The following is a 25,576-nucleotide window of genomic DNA, read 5'->3' as shown; positions in this document are numbered from 1 at the left end:
TGCCTGAAAAGTAGGCAGTGAGCCTTCAGCAGTAGTCAGATCGATTAATGTTGTAACAGCTGACATACAACTTCCAGTTCTAATTAACTTAATCACCCACAAACTTCCTTTTTCTCCACCTCCAAGCCACACAACACAGGTTTGTTCAGTAACCATTCCCAAAGAGGCAAGTCTGTTTTCTTTGAAATAGAATTTATCACTTATTTTCAGATGGAACTGCATTTCCTACTTCCTGTCCCCCCCGACACCACACACACACATCTCAAACTGGGTTCAAATGGGCTTTCCATAGCAATCCAAAGCAAACACTGAACACCTCAGGAAACATGTTCTCTTTTGTGGAAAACTAGGAAATATTCTGTTTTTCAGCCTAATTAAATATATGGTATTAGCCCTAAAATGGAATTCGTTTTGAACTACAGTAGAACAAGAATTGACTTATTCCTACTACCTGCCTTAGGGATAGTACCATACATTACAACCAGTTTTAAAGTAATCCAATCTTTCTTCCACATTTTAACACTAAGTCAGCTGATTCTATAAATCAGAAAACTGGTAACACTGTGTCATATTTTTGTTAAAGGAACAAAGAAATGAAGTAGAGACCAAGTAGGTTAATAACAGTTTTTCAAGTCCATCTTAAGAAAGAGAAAACAAGGTTTGGTGGAAGAATTAGGCTGTACCTTATTCCTAAGAATGCCCAGACCGAATCTCCTATAGCTGAGCTCATGGAGTTGGTAGATGAGAATGTGAACCTCCTGAGTGGTTCTATGGTGCCCTGAAGTTAGATGAGAAAAGAGAAATTAAGTGATTATATGGCAGTCAGTCTCAGGAAAGCTAATTTGTTGAGTTCTGAAAATATATCCACTAGGTTGGACTATGCTCTGTCTTTTGAGAGGAATACGAATAAAGTGTATTTTCTCATCTTGGCATGATTTGTACTTGGTGGTTTTCCATTTCCAGATGATAGCAAGTTTTCAGAGGCGATCACAGTGCTGCTTTCCTGGATTGAACGAGGGGAGGTGAATCGGCGTTCCGCAAACCAGTTCTATTCCATGGTGCAGTCGGCCAACAGCCACGTCCGCCGGCTCATGAATGAAAAAGCCACACATGAGCAGGAGATGGAGGAAGCCAAGGAGAATTTCAAAAATGCCTTAACTGGGATTCTCACTCAATGTAAGTAAAATGTTGGGGGCCATCTCTTTTGTTGTGATTTTGCCTTTTCTTTTTGATTAATTTTATTTTTTCATTTGGGGGTAAGTAGTTCAATAATCTCCCATTTTTACTCCACATTGAATGGCAAACCTCATAACCTATTTCATGTTCTGTGGCACCTTGGAGGAACACGGACCCTGCCCTGAGAGTTTACTTCTCAAGGTGAGCAACGTTTCTGTAGCTTTTCCTCAGAACAGCAAGCCTGGCCACCAGGGCAGGGCAGCTAGATGCATCTGTGCCTGCTGGACCCACCACAGTTCATATCATAGCTGCAGGGCCGCCACCCTTCACCCGCAGGCTGTCCACACAGCCCGCTGTGTCCTCCTAGTGCTGACAGCAGAAAGCAAACTTGAACACGTTCTCCTTGGGCTCTGTGTAGGAAAAGGGTACTATCAGAAAAACTCCTCAGGATCTTTTATTTGGGTGAGCTGTGGCTGTCAAAATGAGCAACTCAAGAGCAGGGATTTTTTTTTTGTCCTTTCTTCATTTGGAAAGCAAATTGCCTTAACTACTTAATGCCAGTGATTTTTTTTTTTATGTCCAGAGTCTAAATGATGAAGGGGTGTAAATGGGGCTTTCTCTTAGAACAATAGTCAGGGTAATTACCCAGGGCTCTATTCAAAAAAAGGGCGTATTTTTTTTTATGGGCACTCTATCTGTGTCTGTAGTTAATGTCACAGCGGCATCATGCATCACAGCTGCCGATGTTCTCTTGCTTGGTAAAAGCCATTGAATGACACTGTAACAATGCCACGCTCCATTCCATACCAGGTGCAGGGCCCTACGCGATAGTGACATGTGGGATGTATATTTCCATTCTGAAGATAAGTACTATTTTCTGTGATGTAGTGTGCCAAAATGCCTATCACCTCTTTCATCAGTGCAAACACAAGGAATAATGTATCTGTCAGGATGGGATGGAAGAGAGGGCAAAACCGAGATCTTAAATGTAAAAGTATCTTATATGACTTTATCAAAAGACAGGTTTTACAGCAGTGTAGCATATTGTATAACAAATTCCCAAATGTAAATTCTGGTAAGTGATCTAATATCCAGTATAAGACCAATCTGTCTTTAAAGAAAAGGAATAGGAAAAATAAGACTGCTCTGTCCTTACACAGACTGATACCAGACCACATTACCTAGATTCACCAGGCTTGATGAATGACCCTTTCTTTAACAGTGTATGTCTAGAAACTCTAAGGTTATTAGGGATAGAATAAAGAAAAGCAACATTAACAGCAGTTTTTAAAGGAGGGAAGGAAAGAATGGATCAGTGGATGGAGGGAAGGTAAGAGTGAACTGGTAGTGGAGAAAAATAAGAGACAGCACAGTAAAACAATTCTAATCATACAATTTCTTCAGAGTTATAGTAAGAAGTCATGTGCCTGAACAGTGAAATGGTTACAGTATGTTTATCTTTTGCTCACTGGCATCAATTTTAAATAAGTTCTAATTCCCATGCAGTTTATAGTCCCAACGGACAAGGAAGACTCAACCCTTGACTCTAACAATAAAGATAAGAGGGCAGCCATGAATAGGCGAGAACTTCATTTTCTTTGGCAGTAACTATTGAAAGAGGCACCTATTACAATGAGGCCCCTATGATGTGGCTGAAAGAACACGAAATGTCTACCTGTCATTATATAGGTGTAAGTTGGCCCATATTTGAAGCAACTGAGAGATGGACAGAAAAGTGTAGCATGTGGGACTACAAATACTTTTTGGTATAACAACCAAATTGGAAAGTGATGTGGAGATTTACAGCAATAATTGGCTTCTGAATGCTGGACATTGTGTTGAGCATCCAGCTTCAGGCGGTACTGAAGACCCCCGCCACATTCCTGGAGGCTACACTTTGGATGCCTAAGCAAGGGAGTAGGTGGGCAGAACAGGCAGTCTCCCTGGGCAGGCTGGCTCATCACTCCCTGAGAAGGAGTGAATGAAGGGGTGGAACAGGGCCAGCAAGATCCTGTCTCCTGGAAACCACAGGAGTAGAGACTGCCTCTTAGGCACCTCAACTTTGAAATATCAAAAATGGAATCCTTGCTTCTAATCTTCAAACCTGCTCCTCTTTTGGTTTTTCCTTCCCATTCTCAAAAGTTCTCAAGCCAAAGTCTTGTACTTTTTATAATTGCCATCTCCCACCACCACAACCGACATCTAGGTCATCAGGAAGTCCTGTTGTTTCTCCCTTCAAAAATATACCCCGATTCAGCCCACTCTTCTTCATTGTAACCGCCACCACCCAAGTCAGGCTTTGGTTACCTGATGTGTCAGTTAGACATGGCACCCACGTGTGAGTAACAGAAAATTCTGCCAAACGGCATCTGAGACAAGTAGAAGATTTTTCTCTTGGGACACAGTAAAATCCAGATGTGGGGTTTGTTGGCACTGGTCCAGTGGTTCAAGGCTGCCAGGGCTGAGCTCTCTCTGGTGCTGTTCACTTTACCTGGATAGTTGTCTATGATGGTTGCTGCTGCTTCACTTGCCATCACATCTTCTTTTTCCAGGCTGAAATCACGTAAGGAAAGAGGAAGAAAGACACATGAAGGAGTTGGGTCATTATAGCAAGAAAGCAAAACTTGCCCAAAATTCCATTCCCAGCTAACTTCCACGTAGGTCTCATTAGGCAGAATTATTATACCTGGCCATGCCTAACTACAAAGAATGTGAGAAATACAATTTTTACTGGGCCTACCGCTCTTCAGAGTAAAATTGGAGTTCTCATAATAAGGCAGGAGGGGAGAATGGCTACTAGGAAGAATTTTGCAGTTTTTGTCATACAGAGTGCCTCCCTTTCTACTTCTACTCTAGTTTGATTTATTTTCACATTCCATCTGATATAAATTAGATCACGTCTTCCCCACTAAACCCTTTGAGTAGCTCCCCATTGCATTTAGAGAATATTCACTGTCCCTAGCCGACAGAGCTCTCTGTGCCCACCTCTTTACCTTCAGTTATCCTCAGACTCACCATGCATCATCCCCATTGACCTCTCTTCCCCTGAGCCCATCAAAACCACCTTCCACCATTCGGTCTTTACACATTCTGTTCCCTCTGCCTGGGGTGCCCTTTCCCATACTCTGTGTGCTTGACGTCTTCTTATCCTGTAGGTCTTGGATGAGGGGCCACCCCTTCAGAGAGGTCTTTCTGGTCCACCCTCTTCTAGTAGATCTGCCATCGCTGCATTTTATTTTATTTTATTTTTGAGATGGTGTCTCACTCTGTCACCCAGGCTGGAGTACAGTGGCACAATCTCGGCTCACTGCAACCTCTGCCTCCCGGGTTCAAATGATTCTCCTGCCTCAGCCTCCCGAGTAGCTAGGACTACAGGCATGTGCCACCATGCGCGGCTAATTTTTTGTATTTTTAGTAGAGATGGGGTTTTACCATGTTTGCCAGGATGGTCTCGATCTCCTGATTCGCCTGCCTTGGCCTCCCAAAGTGCTGGGATTACAGACGTAAGCCACTGCGCCCCGCCCCCTGCATCTTTATTAGGGTCCCTTGTAACACTTATCCAAATGAGTAGTGATTTCATGATATGTCTGCTTTTAGTTATTATAGCAGGCATCACAAAGGAAGAGACATGTCTTTTTTAGTTATCAATATATATCAAGCCCTATAACATAGAAATATGCAAGAAATATTGGGTGAATGAGTGAGTGAATGAATGAGTAAATCACATGACAGGAAGGAGGGAACCCTGAAACCGTGAGTTCAGAAATTTCTGGTGACCTCATTGAGTAGTTTGGCATTGATGTCAGCATCATCTGCAGGAAACGAGGTTTCAACTTGCATGTGTAATGAAGCAAATCAGAGAAAAAGCTCAACAGCTATACTTTTTATTGGAAATTGCCACACTTTACCAAATTCTTGGTCAGAAGCTAGGAAATATCAGGAGAGTTGGGTTGAAAGAATCATCAAAAATTTATGTTGTAGTATTCCCAATTGTAACCATCCAACAGGCTCTGTATTTACCATCTGCCTGTTACTATTTGGGAGTCCCCCTTAGCCCTGTAATTTGGTTCTGAGAAGTATTTCAGCAGTTGGCAGATAATAGCCAAGACTGAAAATCCTACAGTGCTGACCAGGGCATACACACCCCAGCCATGGAGACTCTGAGGAGCCTTCATGTGAATCTTTGACAGCCAAGATCTTTCAGGATGACTTGAAGATGGGGGATACCTTAAATGTGAGCCTGGGCTAGAATTAAGCCTGTGAGGCAGAACCGAACGATTGCATATCTCATTGAGCAACCTCAGAACTTTCCATTCTCTTCTATGTGCTTTTACAAAAAGGACTGCCAAAAGGAACCCAATCTGTGAAAAGATTAGCAGTAACCTGACTAACCTGGTAGGTACATACACATCTCTTCATCCTTTAATCCGAACGCATCTCCTTTCCTGTCCCAAGTTTCCCTCTCTCTAGTGAAGCTATATTTGTGTTTCAACTGCACTTCCTGTTTCCACAGCTCTCTTCAGTGTGGTAAGGTGTGTTTGGTGTCAGGACTTTGGGGATGCTGGTAAAACAATAACTGCCAAAGTCCTCAGTGACTGACACACTTGCTGCATTTTCCGAAAGCAGAACCAGTCACACCCCATTTGTCTGCATTAATATTCCTGGCAAACACCACAGGAACCACATTTTGGCTTCTTCCCTTAGAACGAGATTAGAATTGTTAAGCATGAGTATTCAGGAATTGCACCTCAGTTTTCCTTCTTCCAGGTGGCTGGAAATCTCCTGGTTATTCCATAGCAGCCCCGACTGCTCCCTCCCACATAAGGGATCTCCTCAGAGTCAGTGCCAAAAGATCTTCCCAGTGTCAGTGCCGTCCTTCATGGCATTCCATGGTAGCCTGTTCACTAAACAGCCAAGCTGGTCTTGATCTCCTGACTTCGTGGGACAGGAGGGGAATGTTGGGAAATTGTTGTTAGGTGGTTTGGAAGCACGTGTATTGGCAAACTAGCTAACTAGTGGAGCAGGTTGGGTATCCCAAACGGAGGGCTCACTCAACCCTCAGGTACATTGCAGAGTTCAGGTACATTGCAGAGTTCAAAGCACGGTAAAAGCATGTGGGTCCCCTTATGGATTTTGCTGGAAATAACCAGTTGGTCGTATAGGACAAGGGAAACTTCAGGTGTGATCCATGAGCTGGATTAGATGCACCTGTCTCCTTTCCGTGCTTGTGTACTTGTTCTTGCTTTCATTTGGAAAGGATCCATAGGCTCACATGTGTGGCCTAGATTGCTCTCCAGCCATTGAGGAGAAAGAAAGCTGAGATACCACTCCTGAAGTTCAGTGCTTTACAAAAGTTTTTTGAAAAACACCACAAGTCATTAATAATAACATACAGAATAAGCTGTGATTTATTTAAAGGTCTCCATCAAAGTCCAGCAGCTCTAACTTTGATGGTGTTTAGTTTCGTCCATATTTGCAAAAGTTCTAACCTTTTTTGTATCTCTGGTCTTCACCCCAGGACCAGCTATTAAATGTCAAACAGTCATTGTTTTTAGCAAAGCCTTGGCTTAAAGTGTCAGGGGACTGTAACTAAACCCCACCAGAAGTTTGGGGAGTACAGCATCCATTCGCTTCTGTGTGGGGTGATTTTTCACTTCTGACCATGGATGTCCAGTTAAGTATGAAAGACGTTAAATCAGGACATCGTCTATCCTGCTGTGGCACCTAGGGTTTTCTCCTCCCTTCTGGGACAGCTGGATAGACCTCATTTGCTAGATACAGAAAAAAGAGGAAAAAAAAATTCGGCACAGGTAAATCATCTTTGTCATGTCACTAGACTAGCATCCTAATCTCATCTTTTTGCCATTTCCTAACCCGTCCATTTGCCAGAAACTTCCCCAGGTTTTCCAACTCAGAGACGTTGGAGTTTTGATCTTCGCTTTTTAAAAATTTGTGCTTCATAGGAACTCCCCACAGACCTGTCCACTTTCAGTTTCTCAGTTATGAACAAAGCTTGTCATTTCAAAGCTCATACAGGAGCTGTTTATAAAGTTCAAGAAGCATGGACTACCGCATTCAGTTATTAATATGCATGCCAAGATGATAAGTTTTGCTTGCCTTTTTGTAATTACAGCACACACATATCTAATAAAAATTTAAACACTCCATGATATCCCCATTTTGCTACTTTCCCAACATGCTTCCTAGTAAGAGAGAAGGGAACAAACTGGAGAAAAGGCAAATGGGAAAGCCAGAGGCAGTGCAGGGGGTTGATTAATATTAATTTAAGAATATGTGCCATCCATATAATGAGCATGGATAAAAAGCAGAAATTATAGAATGTTAGAGCTAAGAGGGACTTTAAAGGGTTGGGCCAAACCCTTTCATTTTACAGAGGAGGAAACTGAGGCTCAGAGAGCAGACGTGAGAGGCCTTGGGTATTTAGTAGTTTATGGGCAGATTAGAATCAAGACTCTTGGCTCCTTGTACAGTTTGCTTTCTGTGTGTGTGTGTGTGTGTGTGTGTGTGTGTGTGTGTGTGTGTGTATGTGTGTGTGTAAAATGAAAATTAAGAATATTATAAATGTGAAAGTACAGCTTACAGGTAGAGTTGAAGAGGTGTGCTGACATGACACTGAGTATAAATGCTGCTATCTGGCTAGAAAATGAAGTATTTACTTCTGGCACTTACCCTCTTTCCTACCTCCACACATTTGCTTGTGCTGTTTCCCTTGCCTGAAATATTTCCCCTCCTCCAAGTGCCAAAATTGAAGCCCACTTCTATCACATTTCGTCCATGAAACCTTGTTCATCCATTATAACCCATAATCATCTCCCTTTCCCCTACCTTCTGCAGCACTTGTTAAGACTATCTACTTGAGCACTTATTTTCTAATTATTTTATGTGCGTCAAGTTTATTGGTTTGTTTGCTTGCTTTTCCCTCTAGCAAGATTTTAGGCTAAATAGAGATATGGGCCACTTACTATTCTCTTTTGTACTTCACTGTGCCACTTCTGGACGTGGCATAATTCTTGTAAGCACATAGAAGACCTCAGGGAAAAAAAAAAAAACTGGTTGTTGACCAATCACAGGTGGAAAGGAAGGCGGTGCTGAAAATTGGGCTAGAACCTAATAATTGCAGAACACAACCTAAGTGTTTTTTGTTTGTTTATTTTAGATCATTAGTGAAATGATCTCAATGATCTTAGCTCTAATATGCCATTCTCTTTAAAGTAGAGCACACAGCATATACGTTAGTTGAGAATTTTACAGTAGGAGTATTAGAGTACTGTTATCAATATTATTTCAACCTGGAGATTGGAAAGGTTAGAACTATCATGCAACTTTGCTTTATACATTTGTGATAGGAAATGGCATCAACCTCATCTTAGGTCTTAAAAACTGCAGATGGTGGAAAGACTTTTGACTAGGCAGAGAGATCTGGTTCTAATCCAAGTTTGACCATTAATTAGCCTTGTGACTTTGGGAAAGTCTTTTAAGCAACTAAAGTCTCCTTTTTCTCATCTCTGTAATAAAAGGGTTTAATCATATAATCCCCTAAGGTTCCTTTCCACCCTTAAGATTCTACAGTTCTTATCATATCAACCATGTGAATCCTTTATCATCTCTGGATATCTAAATACAGGTATCTTCCAGGACCCAACCATGAGGTTCAAAGCTCCTAAAGTGATCATAGAACAGGTGATCAGATATTAATCCGTGCAAATGCTCTGCCTATACCTTGCTGTGAAGGTTACTCCTCTTGGGCTACTCTGTGAATTTTAAGCCCCATTTCGACCCTGAGATTATGTGCATTGGATTCTGCAGGTGCTGAAGATTGGTCAGAATTATTGTCAAAGACAGCTGCGCAGGGCACTGACAGTTCTCCACTGTCACGCCCTCATCTATCTTCCTGGGTAAAATCGTAAAAGCCTCGAGTGTCTGAATGAATGATTAAATTCATTCCACAAATATTTGTCAAGTGTCAGGTTGTGTGCTAAGTGCTAGAGTGAAATGTGAGGGGTTTCTGATCTCTGTGTACTGTGATCCCCCTTTTAGGCAGATTGGTGTCCTCGTCCACATTTCTTCTGCCTGAAAACGCTTTCTGAAATCATTTACTTCTTAGGAACATCTCAGCCAACATTTTTTATTTCCATCAAGGGAAATTTGGCTTCTATGTCCCCTGCTGTCAAAAAGGAATTTTATGAAGTGTTAAAATGTTTTCCCATGTCTGTAGCAGTCATTGCTGTAGTTCATCCATGGGAAAAAAAATTCCCCGTAACTGCTTTAGCAATGTGACAGGTTTTCTGTTTCTCCTCAAAATTGTACTGATGGCTGTATTTGCCAACGCATTAAGTGCTGGAAACATTATTTCCATTTAAAAAATACCTCTTTGGTCTTAGGGAATAAATATCCAGAGAAAATAATTTGTATAGAAACTCCAACATCAAGGATGAGCACAGAATGTTCTATTTCACAGGATGCCAAAGGTGATGGTGGAGGACACTATGTCTGCCAGAACTGAATCTTTTTTTTTTTTTTTTTTTTTGGTATTCTTCCTTTCAGTCTCATGGAAAATATATATACTGAGTCAAATCATTATGTTTTTAAAAAAATATCTTTAATAAAACCAAAATGTAAGATAGAAATCAAGTCTTACACTCTGGAACAATAAAGAATTGGAGTGCATGTTAAGTAAAATACAGCAATTCAGGAAAGGTATAACTTCGGGGAGCTAAAGATGAAAACTCTGTCACTTTGATATGAGCCCAGGTCTAGGACTGGACTCTAGCCACTGCCCAACGTCAGGCGAGGGGAGTGTGTGTTGATAGCATTGGGGGACTCTGGGAAACGGTCTCTGAGTTACACTGGACAAAATCCATGCATAAAAAAAAAATTTACAAAGATTTTTTAAAGCCAGGACACTTTCAAATTGAGGAAAAGTGAGGTGTTAGTAAAGTTACTTTAAAGCAGAGGTGATGTGTTCTTGACTCTTTGCATAACCGAAAGAGAAGTACAACTTAGTGTTTGTTTTCCAACCAAAGAAAACTGAACCTGGGGAGAATCATGAAAGAGTAGCCACAGACAAAGTGAGAGGATTTCTATTTAAGGAGACAAACCACTTCTATGGGTAGACACCTTCTATAGCAAGGTAGATGTATGACCTGCAAAGCCAAAAATAATCGCTGTCTGTTCCTTTCCTTATAAAGTTTGCTAAGCCCTGTTCTAAAGGCTCCCGGAGCCAGAAAGAAGATTCAGAATGGTCTAGTCCAGCCCCCTTTGCCTTGGGATTCAAACAGATGGACACTTTCTTCAGGTCACACAGCTAATTAGTGATGGAGCTAAGACTTGACCAACACAGGTTTCCCAACTCCCTCTTCCCCTCTACATTCAACCCCAAAACAGTGTTGTATTCGTGAAAACACTCCCTTGGCCCCACCTGTCTAAGTTTCACCTGCTGAGGCTTATTCAGTGACTTTTATTTCAAAAAAAGTAGGACAGACTGGATTTTAGACAAAATGAGAAGGCTGAGGGCATACACTGAGAGAAATTGGTTCCAGCCTGGTAGACACAAAAGAAGTAGGGACCTTTTTTTCCAGACACTTTGATTCTTCTGCACTGTGGCTCTCATGTTCCTCAATACACTTTTGTAGAGAGGTAAATGCAGCTTCCTGCCCCATCACAACCTCCAATGTTTGGCTTGTTTGCATTGAAAATTCAACTTACCTGCAAGTTTCAGCCAAGGGGTCCTTTAAGTCTTTCTTGGCCTCCCTCAGTGCCCTCTGCAGCTCTCTTAAGCAGTTCTCATCTTGCGATTCAATCATGTATGTGTTGTCTTCCCCAGGGACTCTGAGCAGCTCAAGGACGAGCTGCATATTTGGCCCTTTTTATCCAAATATGTACAAAGTCTAGCACATCACATACCACAGAGCTCATAAGACTTTGGTCCGTCATGAAATGGGTATAAATACATGATTTGAAGTTGGACAGATGTAATTTTCATTCCCAACTTCACCACTTCTAAATATATGAGCTTGAACAAGTAAATATTCATCTCAGTGAACCTCAGTTTCTTCATCAGTGAAATGGGCATTCATACTAGCACCTACCTCAGAGGGTTGTTGGAAAACTTAGCTAAGATAATGTGTTACACCAGAGGTTCTCAAACTTCAGCATGCCTTGGAATCATGCAGAGAGCTTGTTAAAGCAGAGTCTGTTGGGCCCCATCCCTAGAGTCTCTGCTTCGGTAGGTCTGGGGTCTGAGTGTTTGCCTTTCTAGTGAGTTCTCAAGTGATGCTGATGATGCTGGTCCAGGAGCCACACTTTGATAACTACTGTTTTAAATCATCAAGCATGGTGCCTGGCCCAGTAAGGGCTAAGTAATTAGAAATTGCCTATCACAGGGCTGGGCACGGTGGCTCACGCCTGTAATCCCAGCACTTTGGGAGGCCAAGGCGGGTGGATCACTTGAGGTCAGGAGTTTGAGACCAGCCTGGCCAACATGGTGAAACCCCGTCTCTACTAAAAATACAAAAATTAGCCGGGTGTGGTGGCAGGCACCTGTAATACCAGCTACTTGGAAGGCTGAGGCTGGAGAATCACTTGAACCTGGGAGGCTGAGGTTGCAGTGAGCCGAGATCATGCCACTGCACTTCAGGCTGGGTGACAGTGAGACTCCGTCTCCAAAAGAAAGAAATCTCCTACCACCATTATATGATTTTCATAACCATTAAGGGAGTTAGTGGAGACCCAGAGGAGATGAAGGTTGCCATTTTGAGGGTCACAAAAAAGAAAAGATCCCCAGAAACCAGGTCTCTCCTCCTACAGCTGTGTGATGACTTTTAGCATCGAGCCAACGACTGAATACAGGGCAGGCTCAATGAGTCTGGACTTGTTTCTGTTATTTGTAATGGAAACTGCAAACATATATATTACTGATGCAGACAGTTGGTCACCATGTAATTCGTGCCTTTTCTCATCTATGAGGAATGGCAAAAGTTAAATTTGATTATGCACTGTTGGCAAAGGGTAAGAGAAACAAACTGAAAAACACTTCAGGGACATAGAGTGCAACTTGCCAGTACCTTTTAAAATGAAAACTTCAGGTGCTCTTTTATCTGGCCTTTCTACTGCTAAGAATTTTTTATAAAGATATTTATGTAAGGATTTCAGAAGATATGTTGGAAGATGTTTATAGCAGCCTTGTTGATAACATACATATGAATAGATTTCCAAGATATGTTAAGTGGAAAAAGCAAGGTACAGAATAGTGTATATAATATTAGCTCCTTTGTGTAAGTGAAAAGGTTTCTCATAGAAAAATACACACCATTTGTACTGGATGCATAACCTTATTTTCTGGATGGATGTGCTAGGATCTGTTAATAGTGGTTACTGGTTACCTTTAAAAAGAGAAATTGGTAGAGTTGTCAACATGGGAACGTAGACTTTTGTTTTTCAGATTGTCCCTTTTTTCTTCTGTACATACATTACTTTCATTTAGTCAGTAGGGGTAATCTAGGCAGGAGATTTATTGGATTTAAAAAGCTTAATAAATGCTATATATTTTGAGGAACTATTAGATTTATAATCTGATGGATTGCTTTGTTACTTTCAAAATTTTTAAATATATGCATCAATAAAGGGCTCTACAATTCCCTGGGGTATACTTGGAGCAATGCAAAACTTTAAAAGTCACTATATGCCTAATATCTTTCTGTTTTATTTGAACAATTTGATCATTTCTTGCCTGCTTGAAATTTGCTTAAAACATCCTATTTTTTATATACTGTGATCAGTAGGTTTCTCTTTATTCAAATTCCATTCCCTAAAACAGAGGTCCCCAGCCCCCGGGCCAGTACTGTTTGTGGCCTGTCAGGAACTGGGCCGCACAGCAGGAAGTGAGCACCAGGTGAGTGAGCATTGCCGCCTGAGCTCCGCCTCCTGTTAGATCCGCAGTGGCACTAGATTCTGTAGGAGCGCGAACCCTATTGTGAACTGTGCATGCAAGGGATCTAGGCTGCGCGCTCCCTATGAGAGTCTAACTAATGATGATCTCAGGTGGAACAGTTTCATCCCAAAACCATCCCCAACCCCCTGTCCATGGAAAAACTGTCTTCCATGAAACCAGTTCCTGGTGCCAAAAACATTGGGGATGCTGCCCTAAAAGAAACAAGTATCTGGTCTCCTCTAGCTGGGAAGCTCAGAAATATGATGTCTGCTGTTGGTGTTTTGGCCTCGGTTTTAAGAGGGCTGTAATGGACTCACAATGTCACATGAAGCTTTTTTTACATATCTCAAGACAAAACCCCAGAATGCCCTTTTCCTGCTCAATTTGAAATTCCGGTCCATGCCTCCTTAAAGTATGGGTTTGACCGTATTCATTGTCTATTTCCTGGGCTTTCTGCCAGGCTGACTGCCAGCTCCTTCATGCTCAGGACCCAGGACCTGAGTATCTGTGCAGGACTCTGCCTGGAAATCTCTTTTACAGCAGCAGCTTCCTGTAACGTGCTGTCTGACACTTACCGCTCCTCCCTTGGACTTTGTCTTGCTCCTCTGGGTATTCTGAGAGCTAGAATCACTTACTGCATTCCCTCCATTATAATTCTTCAGTCTAGAGCCAAGGCTCACCGATTCCAGCACTACATCTAAAGCCTTACACTTTTCTTCTGTCCCTTCCTCCCTAGCTATGAGTATTTTAAAACAACAAAAACAAGCTGGGGTGGGAGCGGTCAACAATTTCATTTGTGTCATATGCCTTTCAAAATCTCTCATGGGCTATTCATAGAGGATTTGGGAAAAGGTTATTCCTTAAAGGGAAAAAATTTCCTCTTCACCCTACAGATTTGAGGCTCTATCATGAGCCCAAGTAGCATTAAAAAACAAAAATTAAGCTTGGAAGATTTGTTTGAGGTACTTTATTTAGGCAAGCCTACTGCCTGTAAGGACTTGATCAGTTTCTCCAGATATTTGGGACACGAACTGAATTAAGGCTCTTTCACCGCTCTTCAGCTGGAGCAAGGAATACAAGAGGTGCCGGGCCTGTGAGAAACAATGCAGTCAGCAGGACATGAAGGGAAAAGGGCTGTATTTGTGCTCTCTGGAGGACCCTAACCTTCCTCTTTCATCACTTCCCATGCGTTCCTGCCCAGAGCTCAAAATTCAGGAGTCTTGTGCAGCCCAGAAATCTGAGCTTTTGTGCCCAGTGGCTGCTTTTTCCCAGGGGGCTTGCTTCAGTGTGGTCTGTCCTGGCTAAATGGATGTCCTCCTGTTCTGAGCTTTCCCTCCCTGAGAAGGTTAAGGACCAGTGCTTCTCATGATAGTCTGTAAATTTCTCTATCAGTAAGAAGTATGCTCTAAACTCAGCAAATGTCCAAACATTTTGGGGTGGGGAAAAGCGCAAAAAAAAAGTTGTTAAATTAGTCTTATGGATTTGTTTAAAATTGGAAGAATATATACATATATGTGTTTAATGTATGTATGCTAGGTGAGTGTATGTATCTCCACTCATACACATGTGTAAGGTAATAAATAACCACTAGTGAGGGTTTGCAGCTGTATGGAGTGATTAGCAACTTCATCAAAGCTCTGTTTATCCTGCCCTTAGGGTCATTGATAGCTGCTGAGTATACTAGGGACTCTACTGTGATATCTAAGACTGGCATTCAGGCCTACTTCTGAAGAATTTATCATTTTTAATTTTCTTATGTTCCTCAAATCCCTAATTTAGGCAAAACAATTAAAACACAGAATTGGGGGGAAAGATTTGCAAAGTGTGAGGGGTAAATTTAAATTTTCTGATGGAGAGCTCTTTCAGTTGCTATTAGAAGATGTGGGAAAATGTTATCCCTCAAAGAAAAAACATTCCTTTACCTGCAAAATTTTTGAGTTTACTTTCTTGCATAAGTAAGTGGCAATCAGAACAGAATCTATGCTTTTTGTCTGATACAGGATTGTGTGGGGCCTCTGGCCACCACTCTGTAGACCACTAAGGTGGTGAAGGCATTGGGTAGGGAGTTGGTTTCAATTTGTTCTACCTGCAGCACAACTTCTATAAGCTGCTTGTTTTGGACAAATGCCAGTGCCACCTTGTTTGCTGGTTATATCTTTCTCTGAGAAGCAAAGTTTTGAGGAGCCTGTTCAGATAGTAACTACTTAACAGGTTTTATTGTATATAGATAGAGTAAGTAGTATGAATTATAGCAGAGAGGTAGTAAGTGGTCATCTAATTCATGGACTTCCTCTCTGGTGTTTCCTGCTATAAGCACTGAATAGTGTATTTACATCAATACTAGTAGTCATCTTGATTTATGAGTTTAAAAATATGCTGTCTTTGAATGACATTCATTAGGGCATACTCTTAGAGGTGCTTTTTGCCTAATGATGATGAATTAATGCTGATCCAAGCACTTCTCCAGAGTCCTTTTTCATGTGTGCCCAAGAACTTTCAATTGCAAGACAAATGGCTGGTTCAGAGACAGTGTGTCCAGCAATGAGAGAAGCAAACTGGGCTTTGTGAATACTGTGGGTGGTTTCCAAATATAAGCTGAGTTACACAGTTATTGGGGTTTTGTTGGATTTTTTTGTTTTGTTTTTGTTTTGCTTTTTGATTGGTATAGGGAAAAAAGTGTGTAAGTTCATAAGTATAAAATTAAATCCCACTGAGTTTTACATCTAATTCATTACCCTATTGAAAAAGAATACAAGAAATTGAGAATGGCCCAGAAAATGTTGGACATATTTCTTTGAATTCTGACTTCTTTCTGAACCCCTAATCCATATTTCAGCTCCGTTTGGATGGTCTTCAGGCATCTCAAACTCAACATGTCCGAAAGCAAATTCCTTATCTTCTTTCTCAGCCCTCCACCGGTGCTTGTTCTCGTAGTTTGGGATGTACTTCCCAGCTCCAGTCATCGTGGTACCTCCCACCACTCTTCCTCCTCCCATGTAGCAAATCAGCTGCCTCCTCCTATCAAGTCTTCCTGTCACATGACTGCCTGTGCCACACTCCACGCCAGAGCCTCTGCTTTAATTCATTCCTTTGTAATTTCTCCCAAGCCAATCCTACAATATAAAGTTCCCAATCAGAGTTAGCATACATGGTCCCTCTTGATTCATACCTAACACTAGCCCCAGCCCCAGCCCCACAGCTACTTTCACTCCTCCTCCCACAGCTCTACACCAGCCTTTGAACAGGCCACCCCTGCCTTCTCTGCCAAGCAAGCATTACTTCGCTATTTAAGACTTGGCAGAAATGTTGCCTTATTTGTGGAATGTTTTCTCATTCCACCTATCTACTTAAGTTACTCTCTTCTCTTCTCTGGGTCGTCAAAGCTGTCGTCTGCACCTCTCTTACATAGAATAATTATCTGCTTGTCTTTCTTTCTCTTCTGAGACTATGATTGCATCAAGGACAGGACTGGGCCTTGATCATATATTTCTAGCAATTAGTCAAGTTCCTGGTAGCTAGTAGGAATCCAGATGTTTGTTGAATGAATGAATGAACTTATGCCCTGGGATATGGTAATAACGTGCTCTAAGTAACTGAGGCACTTAGCCACAAACAGCAAATATCTAATAGCACATGGCTTGAGTAGATATTAGGGAATCTCCTTTTACCCCTAAACCTGTGCCCTATTGGGCCATTGGGTCCTTCTTCTTAGTTCTTTCTTTTCTGTACTCCTCCAGGTGCATTACTGATCTTCCTTACCTTCATTCTCTGTGGCCCCTTACACGTTTTTATGAACAGATATACTTTTCTTTAGTGTTTCATTTTTATTAACAGCCTTCTATGATTGATGTCAGAATTTTCACTATTACCACCTAAACACTCAGTCTCAACCCATATTTTCCTTTCCCCTCAGGACTGTTGTCAGGACATCATAGTTCTTCCTCTTCTAAATGATGCCAAAGAGGTCTGTTATTATAAGCAACGAAGCCCATTACTCTTTAATAACCTCTTGATCACCACCCCTGCCAGCCTAAATTTGGGGCTGACTGTTCTGTGTTGCCTCTACAGAAGGCAGCTGAAATTCCCAATTATCCCAGCCTGTGTACAGACAAAACATGCAGAAAGCCCCAGCAGTCCACTGGAACAGGTTCTCTCTCCTCTGCTGGCTGTGCTGCAGGGCAGCCAACCAGAGCACTAAGGGTCAGTGGTCAGCTGAAGAGCAGCACTGAGAGCAGCCCCAGGTGTTTAGTCTGGTGTTTAGTTCTTCCAGTTGAGGTCGAGGAGGGAAGCCACGTGTGCCCAAGGAGAGTATGAGCCAAACCGAAGGCAAATCCTCCTGTTAAAATTGAGTGAAATAAATTCATCATGTGATATGATGACAGGTTTTGCTAAATAAGGAGATTTGGGGTTGGGATTCTCCTGAAGTGGAAAATAGTAAAAAATATTAATAGCAAAAAGATAAAAGCCCGCTGTGAAAATCAGCCATAGATTGAGAAGTAGTTGCTCATCAGCATAGAAAAGTATTCACGATATTGTAAGTGAATGGAATCTGCTTTTTTTCCTTCTGCTGCATCATACACTTATTTTGTGTGCTGATTTTAAAAATTATGGCACCAAGTGTTGTTCTTCTGTGGGGATTAATCTATTGCTCTTTAACGTTCTTTGGACACCAGAAGATTTGGAAGAGCTTTGATGTCCTTTTTTATAATAGAGCCTTGGGAATCACGTATGAAAGATTTATGTTGATAGGGTGTTAGAATCTTTGAGAAGCTAATTTTAAGTGTGCCTTCTTAACTAAAAATTTAGAAGTTCAGGTTTAATCATATGATTAATTCAGTGCTTTAATTTCCTTAATCTCATGCTTACTGGATCAGTAACTGTTTAAACAAGATTAAGTCCACAGTTACTTGGCCCCACCCATAATTCCCACTACTAAGAACCCATGCCTTTGTCTATGTAGTTTTGTTCACAACCCTCAACATTTACCAGTCCAGTGGCACCAGGCCTGGAAGCAGCAGAAGTATTAAATTAAGTCAAGATGATAGAGTTAGAACTTCTAGTGGTTTGGGAGCCAGAGGGCGGGGAGCCTTGTGAAAGTGATAACGGAATGTGATCATGAGGAGCTATGGAGGGCGCCATATGGTGGTTGAAATAAGACCGCATGCCATTGCCGCTGGTTGGGTGAGCTTTGGTCTGTCTTGAGGTAGAGGCTATGGTTCCTGTTCCCTGCCAGAGGGCTGGAGGGCTGGCTGCAGTAGGTGCAACAGGGGGAGAAAAAGGAGCCAAGGAGGAAAAATGACCCCCTGAGATTGAGGAGAGGTATGGCACGGCTATTCATTGTCCCAACTTGGAACTTGGACATGATAATGTCTTGAGAGGACTGTGACTGAGTCCTTGAGATAGAGACCAAAAGAGAAAATGATATATGTTTGGCTCTTCCTTGTTCAGCCACTTCTCCCTGGCTTCACTTCTCTGCACCCAACCCTGGCATTACTTTGTCTATATATCTGGATGCCAACACCAGTGTCTATATATCTATAGATCTAGGTATATAGATAGACCAAATCACATATTGAAACAACAGCTAAAGAATGCTTGCAAGTAGATGCCCAGGCCCTTTTCCCAGTCATACTTAGAATTTGTTTTAACCTAAAGTTATGGAGACAGACTTGAAGGGAGACATCCCCAACCTTGCTAAAATGTAAGTACGAAAGGCACAAATTGGATGGATATTGATGATGTTGTTTCTATTGTGACATCATCCATAGACTCCTAGTGTCTTTGCTTTGCTTCCCTATAGTGATCACAACATAAATTACTTGTCTTGTTTGACTTCCTTGTTCACCAAAGTTGAGCAGATTGTGGCCGTTTTCAACGCTTCTACCAGACAAAAAGCTTCGGACCATTTCTCGAAAGCCCAGCGCAAGAACATAGACATTTGGCGAAAGCATTCTGAGGTTGGTGATTTTATTATTACTTTTTAACCACCATCACACAGCTGGATTGGCAGAGAGTAGCATGGCTGCAGCCATGATGGTTTCTATTACAGTGGGCAGTCCGCCTGCCATTGTCTGATCTCACTGTCAGTTCCAAATGCAGCTGAGATTTGTTCCTTGTCCAGAAAAGCAGCTGACTTAACACTTAAGGAACAGAGTGTTTTTCTCCCCTGCAATGGGAGAAAATAACTTTCCCCATTCATAATAAAGATCTCAGAAATCAACCAAGACACTTTCCCTAGCAAATTATTTTAAAGAAAAATGAAACTTACAATAGAAAACTGGCTTTTAAATACAGAGGGGTTTTTTTTAGTGTTCTATGCGATGATGACAGTTTACTCTTTGGACAAGGATGCCTTTCCGTCCATATTTTCTCATCATAAGGAGCATCTGAGTCCCCTGTGCTAGCCGTTAAGTCCTATTACACTTCTCTCCAGAGCCAGTGTTGTAAGTGTTGGGAGTGAATATCTAGGCCAGCTGGGTCCACCCATCAGCATCCATGCATGTGTGAAGTGTGAGTATCTACCCCCAAGAGAACAGCCGAGAATTTGACCTCCTTGCCACTTAGAAGGACCAAAATGTGTCATTAGTCATTGGTCGTCCAGCTGTTATTTTTAACCCCACAGAGTAGTGTACGCTTTGAACCTGTAATTTAAAAGTAAGTATACTGTCTTTGCTTCTTTTTTTTAATGAAAGAATGTTTTTCATTTGGATGCCGCTCCATCTCTAGCATGTTAATATTAAAGTTCTCTAAATGATATTCCCCTCTTTCAAAATCCCAAACTTACGGAAGGTAAGGTTTATTTATTTAATGATTTTGACTCACACTTGTAAAATAAGTATTTTATATAGAGTTTGAGGAATCACAAAGTACTATGGGATCAATCATTTGGGTAGCATTTTAAGTGCCCATTAACTAATGCTAAATTACAGTTGAATACCAATAGCACTAGATGTAACATCCACATGAATACCAAATGAATTCTTTATTATCACTGTTATTATGGTGAATACTGAATGACTTCACAATAATGTGACGCTTAAAATGCTAGTGCAATTTATTGTTAAGAAGGACATTTTTTATTTTGTTCACTAATGCCTATGGTGGTTGGTGACTGATTCAGTTCTGTTTTTCTGTTCAAGATTATGAGTAAGGAAGAGGTGGGATTTCTCTTTAATTTTTCAGGGACCAGAAAAATGCAGGGTGCTTACCTGATGTTCTCCCTGACTCTGACTTAAGACTCAGGTCAAGGTTGATTTTCAAGATTAAAAAAAAAAGAGTCCTCTGTTTGTGATGCAATATACAAACTGAGGGTTATGAAAACACAAACTGGAGCCCATAAACTCTGATTCAGATTTGGGAATGATCAATCTGTGAATTGTTTATTTCTTCACATAAAAACCAAACGTGATTAAAAGGAATGTTGAGAGAAAGGCCGGTGGCCTGCTACCGAATAAACCTGAGCATAAAAAGGCCATCATTAGAATGTGAGTGTCAGCAAATGTCACATATTGATCCGAATCACGCTTCCTGCCACGTCTGCCTCAGCTTCTCACCTTCGCTTCACCCTGCCTCCTCCGCGCGCATGTGGTGGGGAGCAGGATGTGTGAAGGCTTCTATGCAGGTCTAAGGAAGCCTGCTTGCTTTGTTCGGTACTAGGAGACAGAAATGATGCTCCAGAGGGACACATGGAGTGCAGCTGTCAAAGGTGCTCCTGCGAAGGGTCTTTGTGCCTTCCTGGTACTTTCCCCACCTCTTTTGATATACATTAGGACCCAGAATTCTAAATTAGCTGTGATTTTTCTCTTGCATGTCGCTTAATTGATTAGATACCAGTTGGTAATTTAACACTGTGGATGATTTCTCAGTTGCGTATAAGCTTGATAATTGGCTTGATTTTTTCCCACATTCCCATGTACAGCATCTGTTAATTATCTGCAACACCTCTACAGATTTATTAGAGTGTACTAGTGATTTAATGCTGAACCAGAGGCACCCTGTGGAAACAGCCTCAGCATTTTCTCCTCAATTTTTTTTTTCTTTTCCACCACCTTTTCCCACAAGAACAACTACCATATGACAGTTTGTCATTAATCGCAGGGACTAAACAACAGGCCCTTTCAGCCTCATTTATTCTTTCCACCTGACTTTTCCTTGTTTCAAGTGTTTTCAAGCCACCTCTTTGGGAATTGGGCTCTTTGTCAGTAGAAAAATTAGCTGTCCACAGCCTAAAAATTTCCCCACTAATCACATGTGACACCTGCCTCCAATGCCTGATGGTGTTATTTAAGATGGAATTGGCACCTCTTTCTTCTGGGTGGCATAATCAAATAAGGAGGCCTTGTCTGCCATCCCTCTGGCCTCTCAGGGCTGCCTCTGGTTGGTGCCCCTGCACCCCATCTTGGACCTTGTCTCTCTGCTTTCTCCCTTCCCTGTCCTCTGCAAGGGTGATTCCCAGGGTACAGAGCTGACCATTCAAATACTGTTAGCAATAAATAGTTTCCTCTCCATCATGCGGTAGTTAAAATCTGTGAGCTAAGGAGAGAAAAGAATTGAGAGAACCCACAACATGGAGTGATATATGCATGTCCATCAAATGGGCACTGGAACCATGTTTAAAGTCACGCCCCTAATAAATTAGTTGTAATAATTTAGTTTTATTGTTACTCATATGTTTATTGATCATAACGTGAAATTATTTTAACTATTTGATTTTTATTTGGAGACTTTACAGAGGGAAAAAAGAATAATGGAGGCTTTCCCTGTTTTAAGTATTTCTGAAGATAGTAGATGTGAGAGAACAGAATGAGTAAGGAAGGATTCACAAATATGTAATATCCACCTTGATACAAAATAATAATATAAATACTTAGCATAAGTGATTACAGTGTTCTGATTTTAGGCACAGTAGTAAGAAATGTACTGTGTGATTCTTTACTCTTTACAATGAGTTTTCACATATGCTACTGCATCCAAACAGCTTGTATTATTATTCCTCACTTGTGAGTGAATAGACAAAGTCTCAAATAAATTAAATAACTTGATTGTAGCCACTCCCCTAATAAGTGGAGAAAGTAAGATGTGATCTTAAGATCTGTGGCTCTACACATGATGCTAAAGCAACCACTGCAACAAAAACAATAACCCCTACATGACCATGTGCAATACAAAAGAAAAGGCATCTGTTTGTGTTTTGTTCCCTAACATCTTACTGATTTTAAATTTTGGATATCTGAATGGTGTGTGTGTGTGTGATCACACATGAGCACATACACACATGCAGGGGCACTATGTTTGCATGAGAAATAATAATGTCCAGCATTATCAACTGACCAACCAAGTGTCTGGCATGATGCTAAGTATTGTACATGCATTAATTCATTTCATCCTCAAAACTATTTTTAATCATAATACTCCAGTGAGCAATTTAGGTTAATAGAGATGAAGAATCTTTCCTAATGTCACACCATAGGTCAATGGCAGAACAGTCCTTCTTTAAAATTCCAGTGTTCATGTTCTTAACCATAATTTCTAAGTCCTTACTGTACATGGGCCAGCCATGTAACAGGTATTTCTGTGTAATCTTTGCAGCCCTCTTAGGTGGATATTATTATTCCCTTTGTACAAATGAGGAAATGGAGACTCAAGAGAAATTAAATTATTTGCTAAAGAGCCCTTAACTAGTCATGGGTGAGCAGGGATTAATCTAAGCCTGACCTTGGTCTACTCTCTACCCCACACCCCTCAGAACCTCCTTTAGGTTAGGTGAGGTTGTATTTGGGAGATAAAAGCCTTGGATTCTGAACGTTAATATGCCAGTCATATATACCCAAAGACCATTGGGGAAAGCCGTACGTGTCTGTGACTCTGACTTGTGTGCATCCTCTACTTGCAGGAGCTCCGGAATGCCCAAAGTGAGCAGCTCATGGGCATCCGCCGCGAAGAAGAAATGGAAATGTCTGACGATGAGAATTGTGACAGCCCTACCAAAAAAATGAGAGTCGATGAATCAGGTAACGCTGATAACTACCACAGACCCATGAGGTATCATGATCTTCCAAATCTCAGATGGGGCATAAGTATTGGGAAATGGCCCTATAACTCACTTTTGTTTGAATTATACTAAACTTTCATCTTTGAGTGACTCTGCTTTTTATTAATAGAACTTTAAACTCCTTCTTGGGAACAGAGTGATTTAAATTGCTCCAGTTGTTTCTCCGTACGCAGATCTGGGGCCATGATGCTTCTTTCAGGGAAGTTTGCCTGTTTCCATAAAAATCCTTTTCCAGAGTACGGCAGCCACAGCCGATGCTAAAATATGGGTAAAACTTGGTTTTAGTCAGTGTACTTCTTACATGGGAATTGTTTAATCCCTGAAGAAGCTTTCTAGCTTCCGAGCCAACATGCTGGGGAATTAGACTTCTTTTCCCATAAATCTTCTGTCACCTAACCTGTAATTAAAAGGCTGGCCCCATTTGGTACCAAGCTAGGGATGTCACTCCTTGGGTTGTGAAAAGAAGAGAAGCTTAGAGAGAACCTTGCTTTGTGTGCTCTGTCTATTGGGAGTTGCTGATTTAAAACGCTCATTGGTATTGTTTTTACAATACCAATGGATATATATAATTGAATTTACAATGAGTTTTATATATAATTGAATTATGTATAAATCCATTGGTATTATAAAAGCAGGCAAGGGAAAAGCTCATTCAAAACATGAGACACCAAGGGAGACTGCTTGTCTGAGTGGAAGGGCATTGTCCAAAGGACCTAGGAAGAACCATAATTGCCATCATTGCCAAAAAGGAAAATTACAGAGATGGTGTAGATTTGATCTGTCTCCTCATCTGTACAAGTGAATAAAACACACACCTGTTACAGACTTTTTAACAGAAAGATTACAGGTGACCAGGAATCGAGGATCTTTGCTAATTTATTAAGAAGCCAAAATCAAGATTCTGAAAGGATCAGGTCACCAAGACCGCACGGTGGTCAGGATGCTCTGTTTCTCCAGGGCTGTAGAAGAGAATGTCAGGGGTGCGAGTGATGATCATAAGAAAAAGCTCCTGCATACAGGCATATAGAGAAAGGGCTTTAATTTCCTTGAAGTAGTGGTTCTCAAAGGTGTGGTTCTCAGTCCAGTAGCACCAGCATCATCTAGGAACTTATTAGAAATGTAAATTAGCAGGCCCCACCCAAGACCTACTGAATCAAAAATGTCTAGTGGCTACGGGGGTGTTGGGAAGTGAAATCCATCGATCAATCTGATTTAAGCCCTATAGGAAATTCTGATGCGTGCCAAAGTTTGAGAACCACTGCCTTAGAAACTTCCCCTTTCACCCTCAAATTCCATTCATTTTAATCTTTCAGAAGCTTAACATACAAGTAGGCACCATGACACTATTTTCTGAAGCCATATATCCCTTGTCTGAAAAAAAACCCAGCACTTATGTGTCAATGACATATGTCTCCTACTAAACCCAGAGCAGATTCCTCAGGACTGCTTTACTCTCAGGTTTGTTTATTTGAGGAGACCACCTTCCTCACAAGATTTCTATTCTACAAACCTTCACATAGCAAAACAAGAGAGCAAGGATTTGTGTGAATTTCTTAAGTTCAACAAGATCTTCAAATAAAGAAATAAATTCTTTCTATCAAAAGCACTTTTCATCCTTTGTGAAGCTTCTGGATGAGGGGCAAGTTGAGATGAAACTTGGATTCTTAATATCCTGACAAGGTAGGTGTAGGAGAAAAGAATTGCGTCAGTCAGAAATTCTCATTTGAACCTGTGACTTTTTTGTTTGTTTGTTTTGGTGATGTTTCTTTTCAAATAACTTGTCAATTTCCCAAGTAAGAATTGTGGATCATTTCACAGTCTGCTTAGGATAGGACCAGAATAATGAACTGTATGCTCCCTGAGGAGGTCTTGCAGCACATACATGCCTGTTTGGATCAGGGCCCGGCCTCCGCTGCAGAAGCATCAGTGGAGATGTGATCCCCTGACACCTCTCTCGGTGTGTTCCCCAGGCATCTGATGAGAGCGTGAAGTGGAGCCTGAACTTTTAAAAAACTTTCACCAGTCTTGTTACTTGGTCAGCAGAATTAATGAGCAAAGTGCAGGGCATGTTGTATACCAGGTTCTGAGGGAAGAGATGAAAGAACCGGAGTTCAAATGCCAGGCCCCGAGGAGTTCAAAGTCTTTTCGTACTTTTCAAAATGAGATGGACCAGAGAATGTGGCATGTGGTTTCTGAAGAAAGCCCAGGACTGATTAAAGGGAAAGGAAGGCAACTAACCTTTTTTATTCCACGGGGCCCTGAAGATCTGGCCCAGAGGCAGGCAGTTGTTTTGCTTTCAGCCCTGCATATTTGAGGACACAGCCTGACAGCAAGAATTCCCATCTGGTCTTTTGTTCAAACCTCAGACAAATCCCTGCTAACTGTTGCTTGAAGAGGGG

General features: G+C 41.4%; 1 protein-coding gene across 9 annotated transcripts in view; it reads left to right on the top strand.

Annotated features, from left to right (window-relative positions):
* Window positions 1-25,576, top strand: part of ENOX1 (ecto-NOX disulfide-thiol exchanger 1) — a 494,357-nt gene that overhangs the window by 351,956 nt on the left and 116,825 nt on the right. For 6 of the 9 annotated variants that reach the window (XM_045376966.3, XM_074021927.1, XM_015439217.4 and 3 more), the window contains 3 exons: window positions 964-1,176; window positions 18,977-19,083; window positions 23,019-23,136. In XM_045376966.3, coding sequence (XP_045232901.2) covers window positions 964-1,176; window positions 18,977-19,083; window positions 23,019-23,136 — 438 coding nt within the window. The remainder of the gene's footprint in view (window positions 1-963; window positions 1,177-18,976; window positions 19,084-23,018; window positions 23,137-25,576) is intronic. The other 3 variants (XR_012426899.1, XR_012426901.1, XR_012426900.1) reach the window with 1 other exon arrangement.

The sequence above is a fragment of the Macaca fascicularis genome, chromosome 17, assembly GCF_037993035.2.
Source record: "Macaca fascicularis isolate 582-1 chromosome 17, T2T-MFA8v1.1".
NCBI lineage: Eukaryota > Metazoa > Chordata > Mammalia > Primates > Cercopithecidae > Macaca > Macaca fascicularis.
This window is presented reverse-complemented; position numbering and strand designations above follow the sequence as displayed.